Source organism: Podarcis melisellensis (genome assembly GCF_964234715.1).
Source record: "Podarcis melisellensis genome assembly, chromosome: 4".
NCBI classification, from domain to species: domain Eukaryota; kingdom Metazoa; phylum Chordata; class Lepidosauria; order Squamata; family Lacertidae; genus Podarcis; species Podarcis melisellensis.
The window spans coordinates 59503435-59519909 of NC_138531.1; the positions used below are offsets into that span (position 1 = coordinate 59503435).

A 16475-nucleotide genomic window follows, 5' to 3' on the forward strand; every position below is an offset into this window, starting at 1 on the left:
GCCTGCTATGTTCGTGGGACACTGGGAGCCCACTGGCTCTGGTGATGCGTCTTGCTGCTCTGGTTCTCCTTGCCATGCTCCATCACCCTGTGAGAACTTCCTTCCCCATCCCCTGCTTGCCCTGGTGTGCCCTAGTCCCGGCTCACTAAGATCCCCTTCCTCCTCGCCGTTGTCCTGCCAGTTCATTACATCAGTGTAGGTTGGTTTTTCAGAACTCAACCTATGAGAAGAAAAGATAGATTTGTATTGAGCAGACTGGCAGCATTTTCCAACTGTAACAACTACTCTAAACATGCAATATCAGTTTTCATATAGCTCGTAAGATTTTTTATGATGCTGTATGGGTTGCACAAATATTTGTAATCAGCCCAGGGAACTTTGGTGACTGGGTTGTCTAGAACTGGTATAAATAAATAAGTACTATTTCTCCCAAAACTGTTACAGCCACTCAGAAAACATTAATTTTAGCCTTGATGCAACAAGTGGGCATGCCTTAAGTCAATTTCTAGATGTTTCAGCCAATCTGCCCTTGTGATTAAGTATCATTGAATCTAATTATATTTTAGAAAAATATGTGAAGTTAATGGTCATATTAACTTGCTTTTTGTTATTTCTGTTAAGATGTAATAGGTCTCTGGTTTCCAGAAGATGTTACCAATAAGGAGGTTTAATAAACCAAAGTTTTATCAAATAAATTGGAAATGCACGAAGGTTTTTAAAAGCAGTTTATTAGAATGAATAAAATGGTTACCTTTTCTCTCTGATACAGGTTAAGTATTTGAATTGGCAAGATGCACAGCCACTTGCAATGCCTTTTCAGTATAGATTTAACAAAAAAATAATGTGTTTGAGTTTTCATAAATGAAATAGGCAATGAAAACAGTTTACATTTCAGGCTGCAAGAGTAAGTTATAAATAAGTGTTAAAACATAACAATTTATTTTTGCCTTTCATGTGAAATCTTACTGCTTTTGTGTATAGGTGCAGATTCTTGCTTGTATAGCAAATGAGTGTGGTGGGGTTTTTTTTGTTTTTTTTGAGTATCCTGCAAAAGTGTGATAACAGTGCTGCAATTTTCATTCCTTTCAAAATAAGAGTCTTGATAGAGAGTTGGTTAGCGACAGCTAGGGTGTGCATATCAAGTTAATGTACTTTACAATAAGCTTGATGATTAGGCTAGCCCATAGCCCACGAGGATATATGAACAATACATATTTCAAATATCAATATAAAATGTGATTCTTAGTTGAAGTCACTTAAAATATTACTAGCATTATTCAGAAAACCGAGTCCAATACTAGAAACCAAATATTTCTTAGAAGTGGGCATGCCCCTCAGATAGCAGTATCTGAGACCACCACTTATTCCTAGTCTCTGATATTTGGGAGAGACTGCTATGAAGTTGCTGTCTAGTTTCTGTCATGTATTAATTACAGGGATATGTGACAAAATAGACTATAAAGACGGTTGCTGGGAAAGTGGGTTTCACCTAGTGATTGTTTGCTTTGTATGTAGTTTTCCCTATTCCCAAATATATACACAAATTTTTTGTTTTGAGTTCAGTGCCAGCTGCACTCCTTTATACCTGTGAGCAACTTTCTGACCTTGAGGTATTTGTGTATGGTTGTATAAATGTGGCAAATAAGTGCAGTCCTGAACACAGCCACAGTAATACCTCTGCAAATGTCCGCCTTGTCTAGTGTCCATTGCGGCGAACGTCTGTGGCAAACCCGGAAGTACTGGAATGGGGTACTTCCGGGTTTGCCGCATGTGCAGAAGTGCAAACCACTCTGCGTGCAGACATGGTGCTTTGCCCTGCGTCCTTTTTGGCTAGCGGCCGGGGCTCCAGAACAGATCCCGACCGCAAAACGAGGTACGACTGTATTCAGGTGTTAGACAAGTTGAATTCTGTGGTAGTTACTCCCATGAAAGTGTTTGCAGGCCAGATTTTCAGCCTAAAATATTCTTGAAAGGATCTGTTTTATTTCTAGTGTAGAAATGCTTTAGAGAAACTAGTGAGTTTTAAAAAATAACTTGCTGATGATTTGCCTTTCTTGCACTTTGTCACTAGGATCTCGTCTTCGCCAGGAGGACTTTGCACCTCGAATTGTAGAGCATCCATCAGATGTAATCGTTTCTAAAGGAGAGCCAACGACTCTGAACTGCAAAGCTGAAGGAAGGCCAACTCCCACTATTGAGTGGTATAAAGATGGAGAGCGTGTGGAGACTGACAAAGATGATCCCCGCTCACACCGCATGCTGCTCCCTAGTGGATCTTTATTTTTCTTACGAATCGTGCATGGACGCAGGAGTAAACCAGATGAAGGAAGTTATGTATGTGTTGCAAGGAACTATCTAGGAGAAGCTGTGAGTCGTAATGCTTCGCTGGAAGTAGCACGTAAGTATCCCCTACACTATCTTAATGTCATGAGATAAAGTGTAATTACTTTGATTCACAATAGAAATAAGGACATTTTCCATTAAGCATTCCTATATACTTTAATCTGTTAAATTTCAATTACCCATAAAGTATGTGGGAATGCTGAAAAGAAATGTTCCTATTTCTTAGTCTTTTACATGCACATGTATTCAGTGCAGTGACCATACATAATGTGCAATTGGCACTAAGATACGTTGTGGTTCATGTAATCATGAATGGCGCTACCATGGAAGAAGCCTAATCTTTCCTTCAAGTATAATGTCCTTTTGAATTTTGTTTTGTTGCGCCTAATGTCAAAATATAGCTGTCATTTTATATATGCATCACTGCCTATTTATTTCTTTTTATCAAGACATCTTGTCAAGTTTTCCCATGTATTGTTGGAAATTTCAGAGCTTTCATATGCTCATACCATAGTCTGTACATTGTGTGTGTGGCATGTGACAATACATAAGTAGCTTTTTAAAAAGTTGACACTGAAGGCATCTATGGTGTTTTTGATAACCACTGTTTGCACTGAGGGAGAACTTATTCATGAAAGCAAATTAAGGAAGATTTTTACTATTTGTATAGTATAGTAGAATTGACTTTAGGGTATCATAGATATATAATGTGGGTTGGTTTTTTTTTTTATCTGTTTCCTCTATTGATTATGTGCATTATCCAGCCAAGGTTAAGAACCTAATTGTAAAGGAAGAATTAAGCAGAGAGGATTTTCAATGTGTACCTTGGAATAGATTTTGACTTATGTGAGATGTTTATGTGACATAAAATTATCAGAATATCAGGCGATTGCTAGGATAAAAGTAGCATTTTTATTTAAACTGTGAAATTTGTTCTTGTTGGCATTGGTGATTTTTGTCTATTTGTGTGGTAGATTTGTATTAGCATTTATAGTAGAAGCACCAAACAAGATGTACTTTGTACTTTGTTCTTTTGATTTTTGGTAATAATATTTTATTGAAAGAATTTCAGTTATAAAGAAATAAAGTGATACAGAAAAAAGAAAAATAAGGAAAGAAAAAAGGTGCAGGAAAAAATACAGTGTAATATACCCCCATACATTCTTACATAAATAAATAAATATGATGTTATTATACCAATACATATGTAGATATTAATAACCTACTACATTCTGTATAAACTCATTCCAAATGTTGTCATATTTATCCAAGCAAAGTCTACATATATAAGCAGTCCATTCATAAGTTGTGAGTGTTGTCATATTGTCAATTCATTGATTAAAGGGGATTGTAACTTTATTGCTTCGTTTCATCAGTATCAGTCTCTTGGCCACCATTAGGGTCCATATAATCCTTTTTCATTGTCCCATTGTTAACTTCTATATAGTAGGTGCTTCACTGGACTTACACAGTCCAGCACTTCCTGCCAAAATTTAGTTTAGAACGTTGTATGAAGATGTGTTTCAAAGAGGCACTGTCCTTGCCACATCTCCAGCACAGAGCTACCTTAGTCCTTTTTTATACAAACGTAAAGGAGTCCAATAAATCCTGATCATTATTTTTTGCTGTGTAAGTCTCAATTTAAGGTCCATTGATACCTTTCCCACTGTCTAGGTAATATTGAATGTTACAATTCTTTATTCCAGCCATTTCTTAGTTTACATATGCAACTTAGAGATCATTAATAAATATCTATAAATAAGTAACCACTGGCTTTTAAGTTTCAAATGAGTTATCAAATTGTTCCAATATTTCAGGTGTCTCAAAAGCTGTGAGGGCTGCTGGCCCAAACTCACTTGCTAGAGGTTTTAACTGAAGATATTGCCATTGAGTTGCATCTGATAGAGGATATTAAAACATCATTGGTGTAAAATTCATCTTCCTCATCTATTAATTGGTCCGAAGTCAACACACCTGCTTCTGTCCAATTTTTCTATGTCACTATATCCTCCCCCAAATTTTTAGAGTAGGATTTCCCCACAAAGTAAGTTTGGCATGTGAGAATGGATCAAATTTGTTTTTGATAGACAATATATTCCAAATCCTTCTAACTGACTTAGTTGTTTCCAGAGTCAACTGGGATTTCAAATATTTTGATCCTACTATTGTCTAACCAACTAAAGGTGTGTATATTCTAGGGTTGCCCACATCAGAAAATTAAGACCAACAGTGGGTTTTCAATATTTAGTACTTGTCAATAAATAGTGTGTTGGTTGGAACATGCTTCCCTTCAAATAGGCAGAGTGATATAGTTCCAAATTCGGAATTCCAGAACCACCTTCTTTAATTTGTAACTTCATTCTTTGCAAGGATATTCTTGGTGTTGTTGATCCCCAAAAACATTTCCTAAACAGAGAGATTAATTTTTGGAAATATGATCTTTTTATAAAAGATGGGAATCCTCTCAGAATATAAATAAATCTGGGAATTTTATTCATTTTGAGAGCATTCATCCTTCCCCAAAGGGTACCTTGTTGATATACATAAGAAGCGCCGTAGATCACATTTTCTCACTGCTCAATGTTTACTAATTTATGAATTTAGATAATTGTAATAAATAGGTAGTGCAAAAGTTAAACATATCAGTATATTATCACTATCATCATCACCATCATCATGTTATAATTTTTAACTAAATTTGGTTTTACTCCATAAATTCATGTGTTAATAGACTAAGAATTATTTAGCTCTTTGATCTAGCTTTTCCTCATCATACCAGAAAAACTGCTTGTTTTTTGAAAACATAAAAGTATACTTTATTATATTGAATATCACTGATCTCTTCTTCAGAGACTGCTCTGAGTCTCCAGTTACAATATGTGCAATCTCCCGAGTTAAATTCTTAACCACTGCAGCTGGTGGTAGGTCATGCATGAACTGCAAGTCAGTTTTAAAAAAGTCCTTGGGGAGGGGAAAAAACCTTGGATTCACTGTAGACAAATAAAAAAAAACACACACACACCAAAGATCAGAGAACATGAAATCCAAGGCAAAAACTATAGAGAAGAGTTTTTGAAATGTGATCATGCACCTGATACTACATTATTTTACAGTTTTTATAGCCTTGAAGTTTCATAGTTTGCATTTACCAGTTAAACTCTTTGGGTCTTAAAGGTAAGATTCCTAGCTATTTAAATTGAGAGGCTTCTTTGCCTTTCCTTTAAGATAAATGGTGGTATGTTTATGTTAAGATGTTCCATTAAGATTGATGGAATCGACTTACAAACTTTCACAGATAACAGAGTGCTTCTATTTAAAACTTTGGTCTGGTTTCATGAAGGGCTTCAGAGTCGTCGTCCCCCCCCCCCCCATCCTCATCATTCCAATGCCATGCACCACCTGTGAACCTGCACCACAACAGTGTCAGGTGTGGCATAGGGAGCTGCATCAGCAGAACTCAGGAGAAACCTTGTTTGAGTAGAAATGGCTTTTCACTCACACAAGATGTATTTGGCTCCAATACATTGATTTTAGAATAAACGGAAATTTGCACATTTACTACATATATAGATTCAGATAAAATTTAGTAGTGTACTAGATTAATTACCACCTTTGGAGGTAGAGTTACGGAGTTTGAAGTATTGTCTCTATCCTAGATACTTGAGAGACAATTGACTAAAAAATAATTTATTTAAGGACTCTTTATAAATAATGCAGGGTTCATGATTTGTGGTGCATGATTTTATTCTACTTTAGCTGAGGCTGATTATAAATCAACTCACCTTCAGTTTTTGTACGATTCAGACATTTTCTCATTCACCTGATATGCCCCCTTTCAACTAAAGCATGGTGGGCTGCCCTGAGATACTGGTTCAAGATCTCAGTCTTTGGCCTAGGGAAGGGTTTACTCCCACACCTAAACAACGAGGAGTTTATCAGCTCATGGATGAAAACTATGGTCAGAAAAGCCACTTCAATTTGAATGCCACCTACTCTATTATACCATCTGGGCTATGATACCGCCCTTGAATCTCCGAGGCAAACGGTCTGAGACCATATCACATAGCGATCTCCAATCTCAATCTCATGTTATCTGTGGCCTGATAGCAGTAGGAATTCATTACGGGTACGATTTTCAGATACCTGCATATCTTAGAAATCTGTCTGTACCAACTTATTGGCATCTCTTTACCAAAGCCAGATTAAATATATTTCCATCAGAAATTCTAAATGGCAGACTGAGAGGCATCCCTTATCAAAATAGGCTCTGTGTATGCTCTCAGGACGTTGATTGTATGAGGCATTGCGAACAATATGAGCAAGCTAGGGATCTATTGATTAAACCCCTACTGGCAAATCGGCTGGGTAAATCTGAAGCCTACTATACTAAATATCTTCTGGATGACAAGTCTAATGATATCACAGTGGCCGTGGCAAAGTTTCTTTAGGCAGTCATATATATCAAAGATCATTATACTTAAGATTAAACAAATATCGTCTCGGTCTCCCTCTTCCAGGGGGTTGTCTGTATGAATCTGCATTTTATTCTGAATCTATGTTACAGGTTTTTGGACCGTAATAAAGATTACATTCACCTGATATTTTTGGCTTGTTTTAAGCTTAATTTTGGATAAGCTTGTTCTGCAGTCCTATGTTTATATATTTAGATATAAGTTCAATTGATTTCAACAGAACTTGCTCTGAAGTACATATCATTGTAACCTTAATAAATAGTAAGTAGAATATGGAAAAAAATATCCTTAATTGACAGTTGGCGCTAAATAAATAATATGCTGCAAGGAAAGTAAAGAAAGGGTTGCTGGGAATAGTTACTAATTGAAAGAGAATGAATAAAACTAAAACCAGGCATAACTGACACATGTTTGAATTCCATGGCTGCTAATCTCTTATTGTTTTAAGTAACAACAGCCATGGGGCCCCTAATCTAGCTTAGGTCCAGGACGTAGCAGAGAGGGATTTTATCCCTTTCCCCCACCTGAAACTACCTGTCCCAAAAGCTTTATGCTCTATTTTCTTTATATGTTCAATAACTTGTAAGTTGGGGCTCATATCTTGTAATAAAAGAAGGGTGAACTGCCCCAAGTTCTGCTCAGAATAACTCGGAAATAAACAGATTTGTTTCTAGAACAAATCTGAAACGCATTAGTTTATCTCTCAAGCCAATCTGATGAAATGAAGAAACACCCTTCTGCACCCAAATCTCAGTTCCCAAAGTACTCCCAATGGTAAACCGCTTTTTCAGTCATAATGCACCACACAGCATGTGAGGACCACAGAGAAGAAAGGGAAAGAAGAAAGCTGATACCCTACTGGCAGCACAAGAGGATTGGTCTGGTTCTTTGAGAGCTGCCAAGGAAGGGGAAAGTGAATCTAGGAACTTTATTCCAGTTTGGAGATTAAAACAAGCCAAATCATTCATTCATTCAATTTATTTGTAAGCCACTCAAAGCAGATTCCAACAAAGAGAACAGGAATACATTTCAAATAAACACTGCAAAACAATTTCATAATTACACAGCAAAGCAGTAGCAAATATAGTAACAAACCAATAAGCCACATTCTGATACTATAAATATAACAAGATGACTTAAACAACATGCAGCCAAAAATAACACCTTAATCAGAGAAATACTCTTTCCATGATGTTACTCATAGTCCCTCTTCTGCAGCAGTTTCTTATACAATTCCAACAAACTTCTCATGATGAAACATAAGATTGATCCATATCTTGATTTGCAATTTGCAATTTGTTTAGAAGCAATCTGCATAAACCTTAATAAGGTTAGGACTTGTTTGAACCATTAACTGATATATAAGTACCTTTAATTTACTCAAATCCAGTTGAAATGATCAAGAGACACAGCTTGAAGAAGTTACAAAGGTAAGATTCGTACCTGCACTTAGAGTAGAGAGAACATAGAGCCTAGCGCTGACTGAGACTGTCTCAGATCCAGAGCACTATCTCTAATCCAGGCAGAGTTGGTTGCAGTACTAGAGATAGCAGCTGTAGCCCCAGGTGTTAAATATGAGGCAGCCGCTTGATCTATCGACCACTGTAAGAGGGGGCTCTGGCCTAAATGAAAATTCATGAAAAATTGATGAAGTCCCCAGATTATTTTTCCCTCTTTTCTTTTTTCAGCACTGGGCCAGTGTAGTGAGGAGAGAGATTAAATGAGGTGTTGAATGCTTTAGTAGCAAGAAGGTTGTGGTTCAGAGGTCAAAAGTCATGCAAAAACTGATCATTTCCCTCCTACCCTTTCTTTTGGAACAAAACACAAGTCACTTATTTAGCAGGGCTTCCCTACTTTTTGTGTTTGCATACAGTATATTAAAAATTAGAAACAATTTATATAAATTCAGTCTTTCCAGTAAAAAAACGAGGCTTGATGCTGATAAAATAATGAACAATAACCTTCTTTTTAATTTAGTCAAGATACTGAATAATATAGCTAAAGGCTGTATTTTGGCCACCATCTTTCAGGGTGCTTGCCTGATTTCATTTAAAGAGAGGAAATGGTCTTGCATTATTTATAGGTCACAGATTGCTGAAATAGCAAGCTCTGGACCACTCTCCAAACATAATGATCCTGTTTGCTTTAAAATCTAGAGTAAATTGATGCTTTTATCTGTCAGAATAAGAGATTATGGCATTTACTGAATTTAGCAAGGGCATCACTCTAAAACATGAACCAATTTTTTCCAGACAATATGTCTAATCTTGTTTCATGTCTCTCTAGTTTGTACTAATATAAGGATTAGATGAAAAGACCCACCATATTATAGACTGACTAACCATCCTATAAGATTGCTGATAAAATTAAATTTGATCAAAGGTACCTAAAAATTCAAGTATTTTAAAAATAATAATAAAAATATAGTATAATTCATGTGGCAAAACCAAATTCAGTGTGTGTTTTTTCAGATTCGGAAGTATAGATACTAGCTGGCTAGATGCAACAATTTTACATCTCTAAAATACCTTTAAAAAATCAAGATTTCTCAAAGTGTAACTTAAAACAGGAATTGTGGAAAGGAAGGAGTGATCTCATAAGACTCAACTTTATGCAAACCATATTATCTTGAGTGGAGTTGAAGGAGCATGGGAAGTGAAGCTGAAAAGGGGTGAGATTGGAATATAGTAGATAACCTCCAGGGAGTCAGTTAAGTAAATTCAATGAAGTTTTGAGTTTGGGAAGCGTAGATCTAATAAGTTACTTGGAGTGGAGAATTTGATATGGTTAGAAATATTGCTTTTGGATCTGTTATTATTATCCCTTTTTACACGACCACCATTTTTTTTTTTTACCGAATGTGTAAGATTGCTTACGCAATACTCTGCAGTTACATTACTGCAACCCGTTGTAGGAACCCGTTGTAGGAGGGACATAGCTGTGTGGCAGTGCAAACACTTTCCATGCAGCAAAATCTTGATTCAGTTCCTAGCATCTCAGGTAATTTGCCCCCTCCCCCACTTAAAATATGTATATACTATCCTTCAGCAGAGTTTCCAGGACAGTATACAAAGCCAACATAAATTATTACAATAGCACATTGAGAGACAGCAAGAGAGCATTATGATACAATAAAAGCACTATCCTTTCATAAAGGATAGAAAGGCATAGCCTTTGAGGGTTTTTTTTTTTTACTATTCTATGAAATAAAAAATGAAATAAAAAGTTTTGACGATAAGAATGACATTGCCTGAAAGGAATACAGTGCCAAAGGGATAACAACATTGACACTGGGTAGGTCAGCCCTGGACAGAGAACTCCACAAATGAGGCACCCGCACTGAGAAGGCCCTTTCTCTCCCAGCCTCCATCTACCTTTCTTTAAATGGTTGAGGGACTAGAGGAGAGCCTATTAAAATGATTTCATTATAGAGTTAGATTGATATGGTAGCAGGTCTTCCTTCAGATACTTTGGTCATAAGACCCATATGACTTTAAAGGGAAGCACAAGCATTTTGCATGAGATGTGACCTGAAATCTTTGAGGGTCACTGCCAGTCAGAGTAGACAGTATTGGGATGGATGGACAAAGCAGTACTTCTCTTGTGTGGAGGGGATGGGTGTTACATGCTGTTTAGTTATTTTTCTATGGACAAGTGCACTTAATAGTCTGTACTGATTCATTGTAGCTGCATTATATATTCAATAAAACTGAATCTGCAGTAACTTCCTAACTGTAATACTGTAATATGTGGCACTCTTAGACTAATACTGACAGCAAAAACAAATAATTATGAGTTTGCTTCAGCAGAGACATCAGACATACAGTTGTATCTCTCTTGTGCATTGGAGGCCAGATTTCACATTTCTGAACATCCACCTTTAACCACTGAGTGAATGCAAAATCATGCAGCCTAAGGTTGTTTGGCTCTTGCCTTGAGCATGAATGCTTTATATGGAAAAGGGATACTTCCTGAAAATGAATGCTACACCAGAAGTTTATATATTACCATGCAAGTAGGGTTGAACCGTGGGGAGTTTTCCATGGCTGACATACTACTTCAGTAATATGAAACCAGGCTTCATTAGCTGGATGATCATGTAACTTTGTGATTTAATGAACTATTATTCATCATTGGGCTAAACATACTTGAACTGGCCCCATTTCAATGTCACTGATTTTTGTTGAGAAATATTTTTTATTCTACTATATATTTTGGATTGTTTAATTTTTAACAATGTTTCAGATTACAGCAAATACATTTCCACCACATGCCAACTATGTATTTTCTGTAATGTTTGAAAGGCACACATGCAGACACATCCTCTTCACACTTTGTAGAGAAGGCATGGCTGGCATGCTGTGTGAAATTCTACTTTTTGTACAGTTTGGAAAGCTACTGAAATTTACATATTCTTCTTGAGAGAGTATTTAAAGCTAGGCGTCTTATACTGCATCTTATATCATTTTTATTCTAACAGTCTGATGCTGTATAGGTTGATTACTGTTGTTCTCTGCTCCTTGTACTTTTGGCATGCTCAGTATTTTTCTAATTTTAGTCAGTTGAGAAAACAGCATAGCTGATCAAGATAGCACATCATATTATTTAACACATTTGCATTTCCACACCTCTGTTCTCTCTGTATAGAAACCTGCAAGTGCTATTTGAATATTAATTAAAATACTGGCTATTGTTGGCATATGCCTCAGACATGTTGTACAATTTATGATGTCAGATGAGATAAAAAAAAAATCATTTGAAGCAGCACTCCAAACCATTTACAAAACACTACATGATCTAAATACTAACAAAGCACATTGAACTCCTAATTGTCAGAAATCATTGGGGTAAAGTTGGTGACATTGATGGGATTTCATTATTAGTAGTTACTTTTGTTTATAGAAAGTAGAATTCTATCACTTTCTTTTTTGTAACCCCAAGGGATGAAAACTTCTGCATTTTTCATGTAGGGAGTCACTTCACAATATTTGAATAATTAAGTATCTGATGCCTGTTCAGTATTCAGAATGACTGGATCCAGTGGTTTCAGTCTAGTAAGTAACAGGCAAATATCTGAGTTATATAAAGAACAGGTGCTGTTACCATGACTTCCGTAGATAATATTTGACAGTATTCTCTTAAATGAGTAGAATTGTTGTTCTTTGATATACATGTTGCTAAATATTCTTGCACTGCCATGTCCAAGTAGAGACAATGGCCTTGACGCATTAGCAGGCAGTCATAATATTTTCTTCCCTTAGATTTTCTTGCTTGGATATTTCCTTCTTGTTGGACATAATAGACACAGAGAACAATAGCAGGGTTAAGTCTTAAAGCCAAAGATACTAATGTAATGACTGACCTATTGATTTCAAAATGGTGCATAAATACAGTTTGCTTTCAACATCCTTACCATATTTTCATTGGGGATTGGTTTGTGTATATATATATATATTGAATGGTAGATGTTTTGTATGAACTTTTAAAATGGCATAATGTATTTATGTTTATGTTATTAAATGTATTTTAGGCTTATTGATAACAAGTGACTAACAAGTAACGTGATTGTGCTTGCTTAAAAAACAAATGAAGTAGTTACAGTTCTAATTATTTAGGCATTCCTTTTTTCCTTCATTTGATGTGGAAAATAAGATACACTTTTAAAAATCACGCTTAAAAAAACCCAGGACTTGCCTATCTAAAGAGTTTGGTATTTAATATGAGAGTTTTCCCAACAGTTTGGAATCTCAGAGCTGTTTTTCCTATTTTACCATCTTCCATCAATTGTTTTTGCCCCCTTCTCTTCTATCTTAATGAAACATTTTTATATACACAAAGGAAATCTCTTGTCAGTTCTGACGATACTAACATTCCAGAGAACTTCCAGAAGTGTAGCCATGTTCATTTGTTCCAGCAAAAAATTAAAGTCTCATGGCACCTTGGAGATGAGCAAATTTATTGAGGCTTGCGTTTTTGGAGGTTACAACTCACTTTGTCATTTGGAAGATGTTTTAGAAGTTGGTAGAGAAAAATGTGTAAAGGTCGGGGGTGCTTGAAGATTAAAAACTTTCAAATTTATAGAGCTTTATTATATGAAGGTAAAGTAACAAAATATTAAGGAAACCTGATGGTCCATTTATCTTGACAGCATTTAAATTCACTCAAGTGTTTTTCTAGCATGTGCATGGTAATTTGGGATTTGCACAGAAAAAATTATGAAAATCACGAATTTTTAAAAAATTATTTCCACAAGGGGAAAACATTCATCCCTGAAGTGAGTGCCTTTTTCTTCAGCTTTCTTCAATGCATCACCAAAAAAGACAGAAAAAGAAGGGAAAGGTTTGCCTCAAATTTGCACATGCTAATTTTTATGAGCAGATCCAGATTTTCAAATGATTTAATTTAAATAGAAATACAGTACATCTCACCATAATGCAAACAGGTAAGCTGTTTGCCTGTTTTATCTGCTGCCCAGGTGCTGTTGATGGGCAGCTTCAAAGTCCCTGCTTCTGCTTCTTGTGGTACTTTATCTTCAAATCAGACTTTAAATAGCTCTTCAGATAAGTGACAACTTCAAATAGAGGACTGTCCTTTGACAGCTCTTCACATAAGCAGCTGTCCTCAGTAAAGCAGGATGTATGGAAGGACTCCCCAGTGAGAAAACATTACAGCATTTGGGACTTTTTAGTCTAGAGGCAAACAAGAGGGAATGTGATGCAGTTGTATAAAATTATGCATGTTGTGGAGAAAGTGGACAGTTTCCCCCTTTCACTTATGATACTAGAAATCAGGGACGTTCAATATAGCTAAATGTTGGAAACTTCAGGACAGGTGAAAGTACTTACACAGTTCTTAGTTAGACTATGGAATTCTCTCCCTCAAGACGTAGTGATGGCTACCAACTTAGATGTCTTTAAAAGAGGATTAGACAAATCCATGGAGGATGAGGCTTATGTTCCATCTCCACTCTAGGAGGCAGTACGGCTCTGAACTGTTGTGGTCAGAGGGGGGCAGCACTTGTTTTGTCTCAGGTCACTGGCATCTCAGTGGCTTTCTGGAAGGCAGAGATGGAGGGGTGAGGCAGCAGCAAGTTTGGTGCAGTACAAATGTACCAGCAGGAGCACCATGCCAACCTCACCACCACCCCTCTGCTTTCTGGTAAGCCACAACAATGTTGGTGACAGGATGGTCAGGTAAGCACATCCACCTTGCTGATCACTATTGTCTCTGAATAGCTTGGAATTGCAGGCTGGGAGAATGCTATTGTGCTTGGGTTCTGCTTGTGTACTGTCCATGGGCAGTGGGCTAGCCATTGTGAGAACAGACTGCTGGACTCATTGGAACTTTGGCCTGATCCAGCAGGACTTTTATGTTCTTCCTTCAACTACCGTGTGACAGCAGCTTCAGAAAATGCTGCACAGTAACCCAATTGCCTTGTATCCCTGCTTCTTTTTCTCAGCTTTTTTCTTTTTGATTGGACCTGTCTTTCTTTTTGAGCATTTACGTGTCTGAAGGATTTTTTAAAAAAAGTTTATAAAAGTTTTGATAAAAGCATCGCAACATTTGGAGTTTTTTGTCAGCAAGTTTACTCAGTCTCACTGGCACAAATGAACAACCAGGAGAGTTTGCCTGTGTTTCCTATATGAAAAACAGTGGGGTTCATATGGTCTTTTGTAACCTTAAAATATGGTGGGAAAGTATGTGTGTGTGTCATCTATTTCTTTATTTTGCTTACATTCCAATTTTAAATTAGAGAGACAAGAGTTAATGTGTAAAGACAGAGAGTGAGCATGCACAGCTATGCAGTTGAACTTCTGTTTCTCCTAGTAAGGTAAAGGTAAAAGGTGAGTTGGTTTGCCAAATTTTTTAAAAAATCATACAGAACACTGCTTTATAAAACTAGTCCTACGTCCTGACCCCCCCCCCCCGTTTGTGTACTTTTGTTGCTTTTCAGCTATTTTGCTTTGACATGTGGAAACAAGCTTTAAACAATTGGTGTTAAAATGAACCAACATATTAGGCAGGTTAAGGGCAAGCTGAGGGAATGCCCTTATTTCAATATATGTGATATCAACAGCAGGATTAAAAAAAAAAATCAGCACATGTGTCAGCCATTCCTTCATCACCTATCCTAGCGTCCTCAGCTGAGTTGACCTCTGAAGTGTCTGGTGCGGTGAGTGATGTAGTTAATGAGATCCAGTGACATTGTGACCCCGACCCCTTGTGGCCTTAGCTCTCCTCATCCATCTTCCCAGCCCCAAAGGCTGTGAGGCACTGTATGGAAACAGGATTAAACAAGTGTGAATAAACAAGTTCAAGAGCTTTCTGTCATGGCTGCCAACACAGGACAGCAGTATAGTGACACATTAATATCTCTGGGTTGTTGGTATGTTACTTCAGAGGAATAACTACTTTTTCACTAGTTTCATCAGAATGCTTCGATAGTGTGTGGAGTAGTAGCACTTGATCTGACATTTATTTTTAGTCATGCACGTGTCACATTTCATTCTGTAACAGGTAACAGATGATTCAAGGCACAATTCAGACAAGTGTAGAGGGCCTGTATCTTCTAGGAGCAGGTATTTTTGGAATTCACATTGACCTGAGGCATAAACATTTTGCTTGATTTGTGTTCATTAAAGATTTGTGAAGAAATGGTGGTTGATTTCCCACCCCACTCCCACAAGATGGGGAAAACTACAGAAATGCATGTTGTTTGGGGTATAGTTCCTTATAAATAATGCAGGATTTTCTAATGTGATTTTTTTATCTGTGTATTTCAGAAAGTAAAGATATTAAGATAAGGTACCCTGCCAGGCTTCTGAGCGTAGCTGTAGTTCAGGCAATGCCTGCCCTCTGTTTGACAAGACCTTCTGTTTACCCTATGGCACTTTTTGATAAGTTGACCAGTTTGTGATTAAACATATTTATTTAGTTCAGTGGGTCAGAGCTATTCCGACAGATAGAAAATTACTGATGGATTATCAGTTTCAACATCTCTGACATCTGGCCTTGGCATAGTCCATCATTTCAGAATTCATAACACATATGCTTGGACAATAACATGCTCAGTTACCTGTGTGATGATAGATCTGGATATTGGAAACATTTCCAATTAATAGGACAGGTGTCACAGAAATTAGAAGATTATCTGCTGTTGTAGTACTAAAGCACTCTGTAGAAATATCAAGTAAATGTTGCATTTGAGGTTGAATCTGGGCTTTTGGTGGGAGTTGTCAAACTTTAATTTCCTATCTTTAGAGACTAAGAATTCTAATTTGAGATCTAGCTTCTTTCCCATGCTGGTAAGAACTTGGAATAAAAAAAATAGCAACAAAACAAACAACAACCTAAACCTGTTGTGTCCAAAATATTCAGATTTACAGTATTTAAAAGAGTTGACTAAGACTGCAATTCTATACACACTTCAATGGGAGTAAGTGCCCCTGAGCTCAGTGAGAATCCCCGCGATAGGGTGAGCTCCCATTGCTTGGTCCCTGCTCCTGCCAACCTAGCAGTTCAAAAGCATGTCAAAGTGCAAGTAGATAAATAGGTACCGCCCCGGCAGGAAGGTAAACAGCATTTCCGTGCGCTGCTCTGGTTTGCCAGAAGCGGCTTAGTCATGCTGGCCACATGACCCAGAAGCTGTACGCTGGCTAC

The 16475-nt window shown here is 37.0% G+C and overlaps 1 protein-coding gene across 22 annotated transcripts in view; it reads left to right on the forward strand.

The window, feature by feature from the left end:
• The window catches only part of ROBO2 (roundabout guidance receptor 2), a 901420-nt gene that overhangs the window by 509685 nt on the left and 375260 nt on the right, over positions 1-16475 (forward strand). For all 22 annotated transcript variants that reach the window (XM_081907838.1, XM_081907823.1, XM_081907827.1 and 19 more), the window contains exon 2: positions 2072-2398. In XM_081907838.1, coding sequence (XP_081763964.1) covers positions 2072-2398 — 327 coding nt within the window. The remainder of the gene's footprint in view (positions 1-2071; positions 2399-16475) is intronic.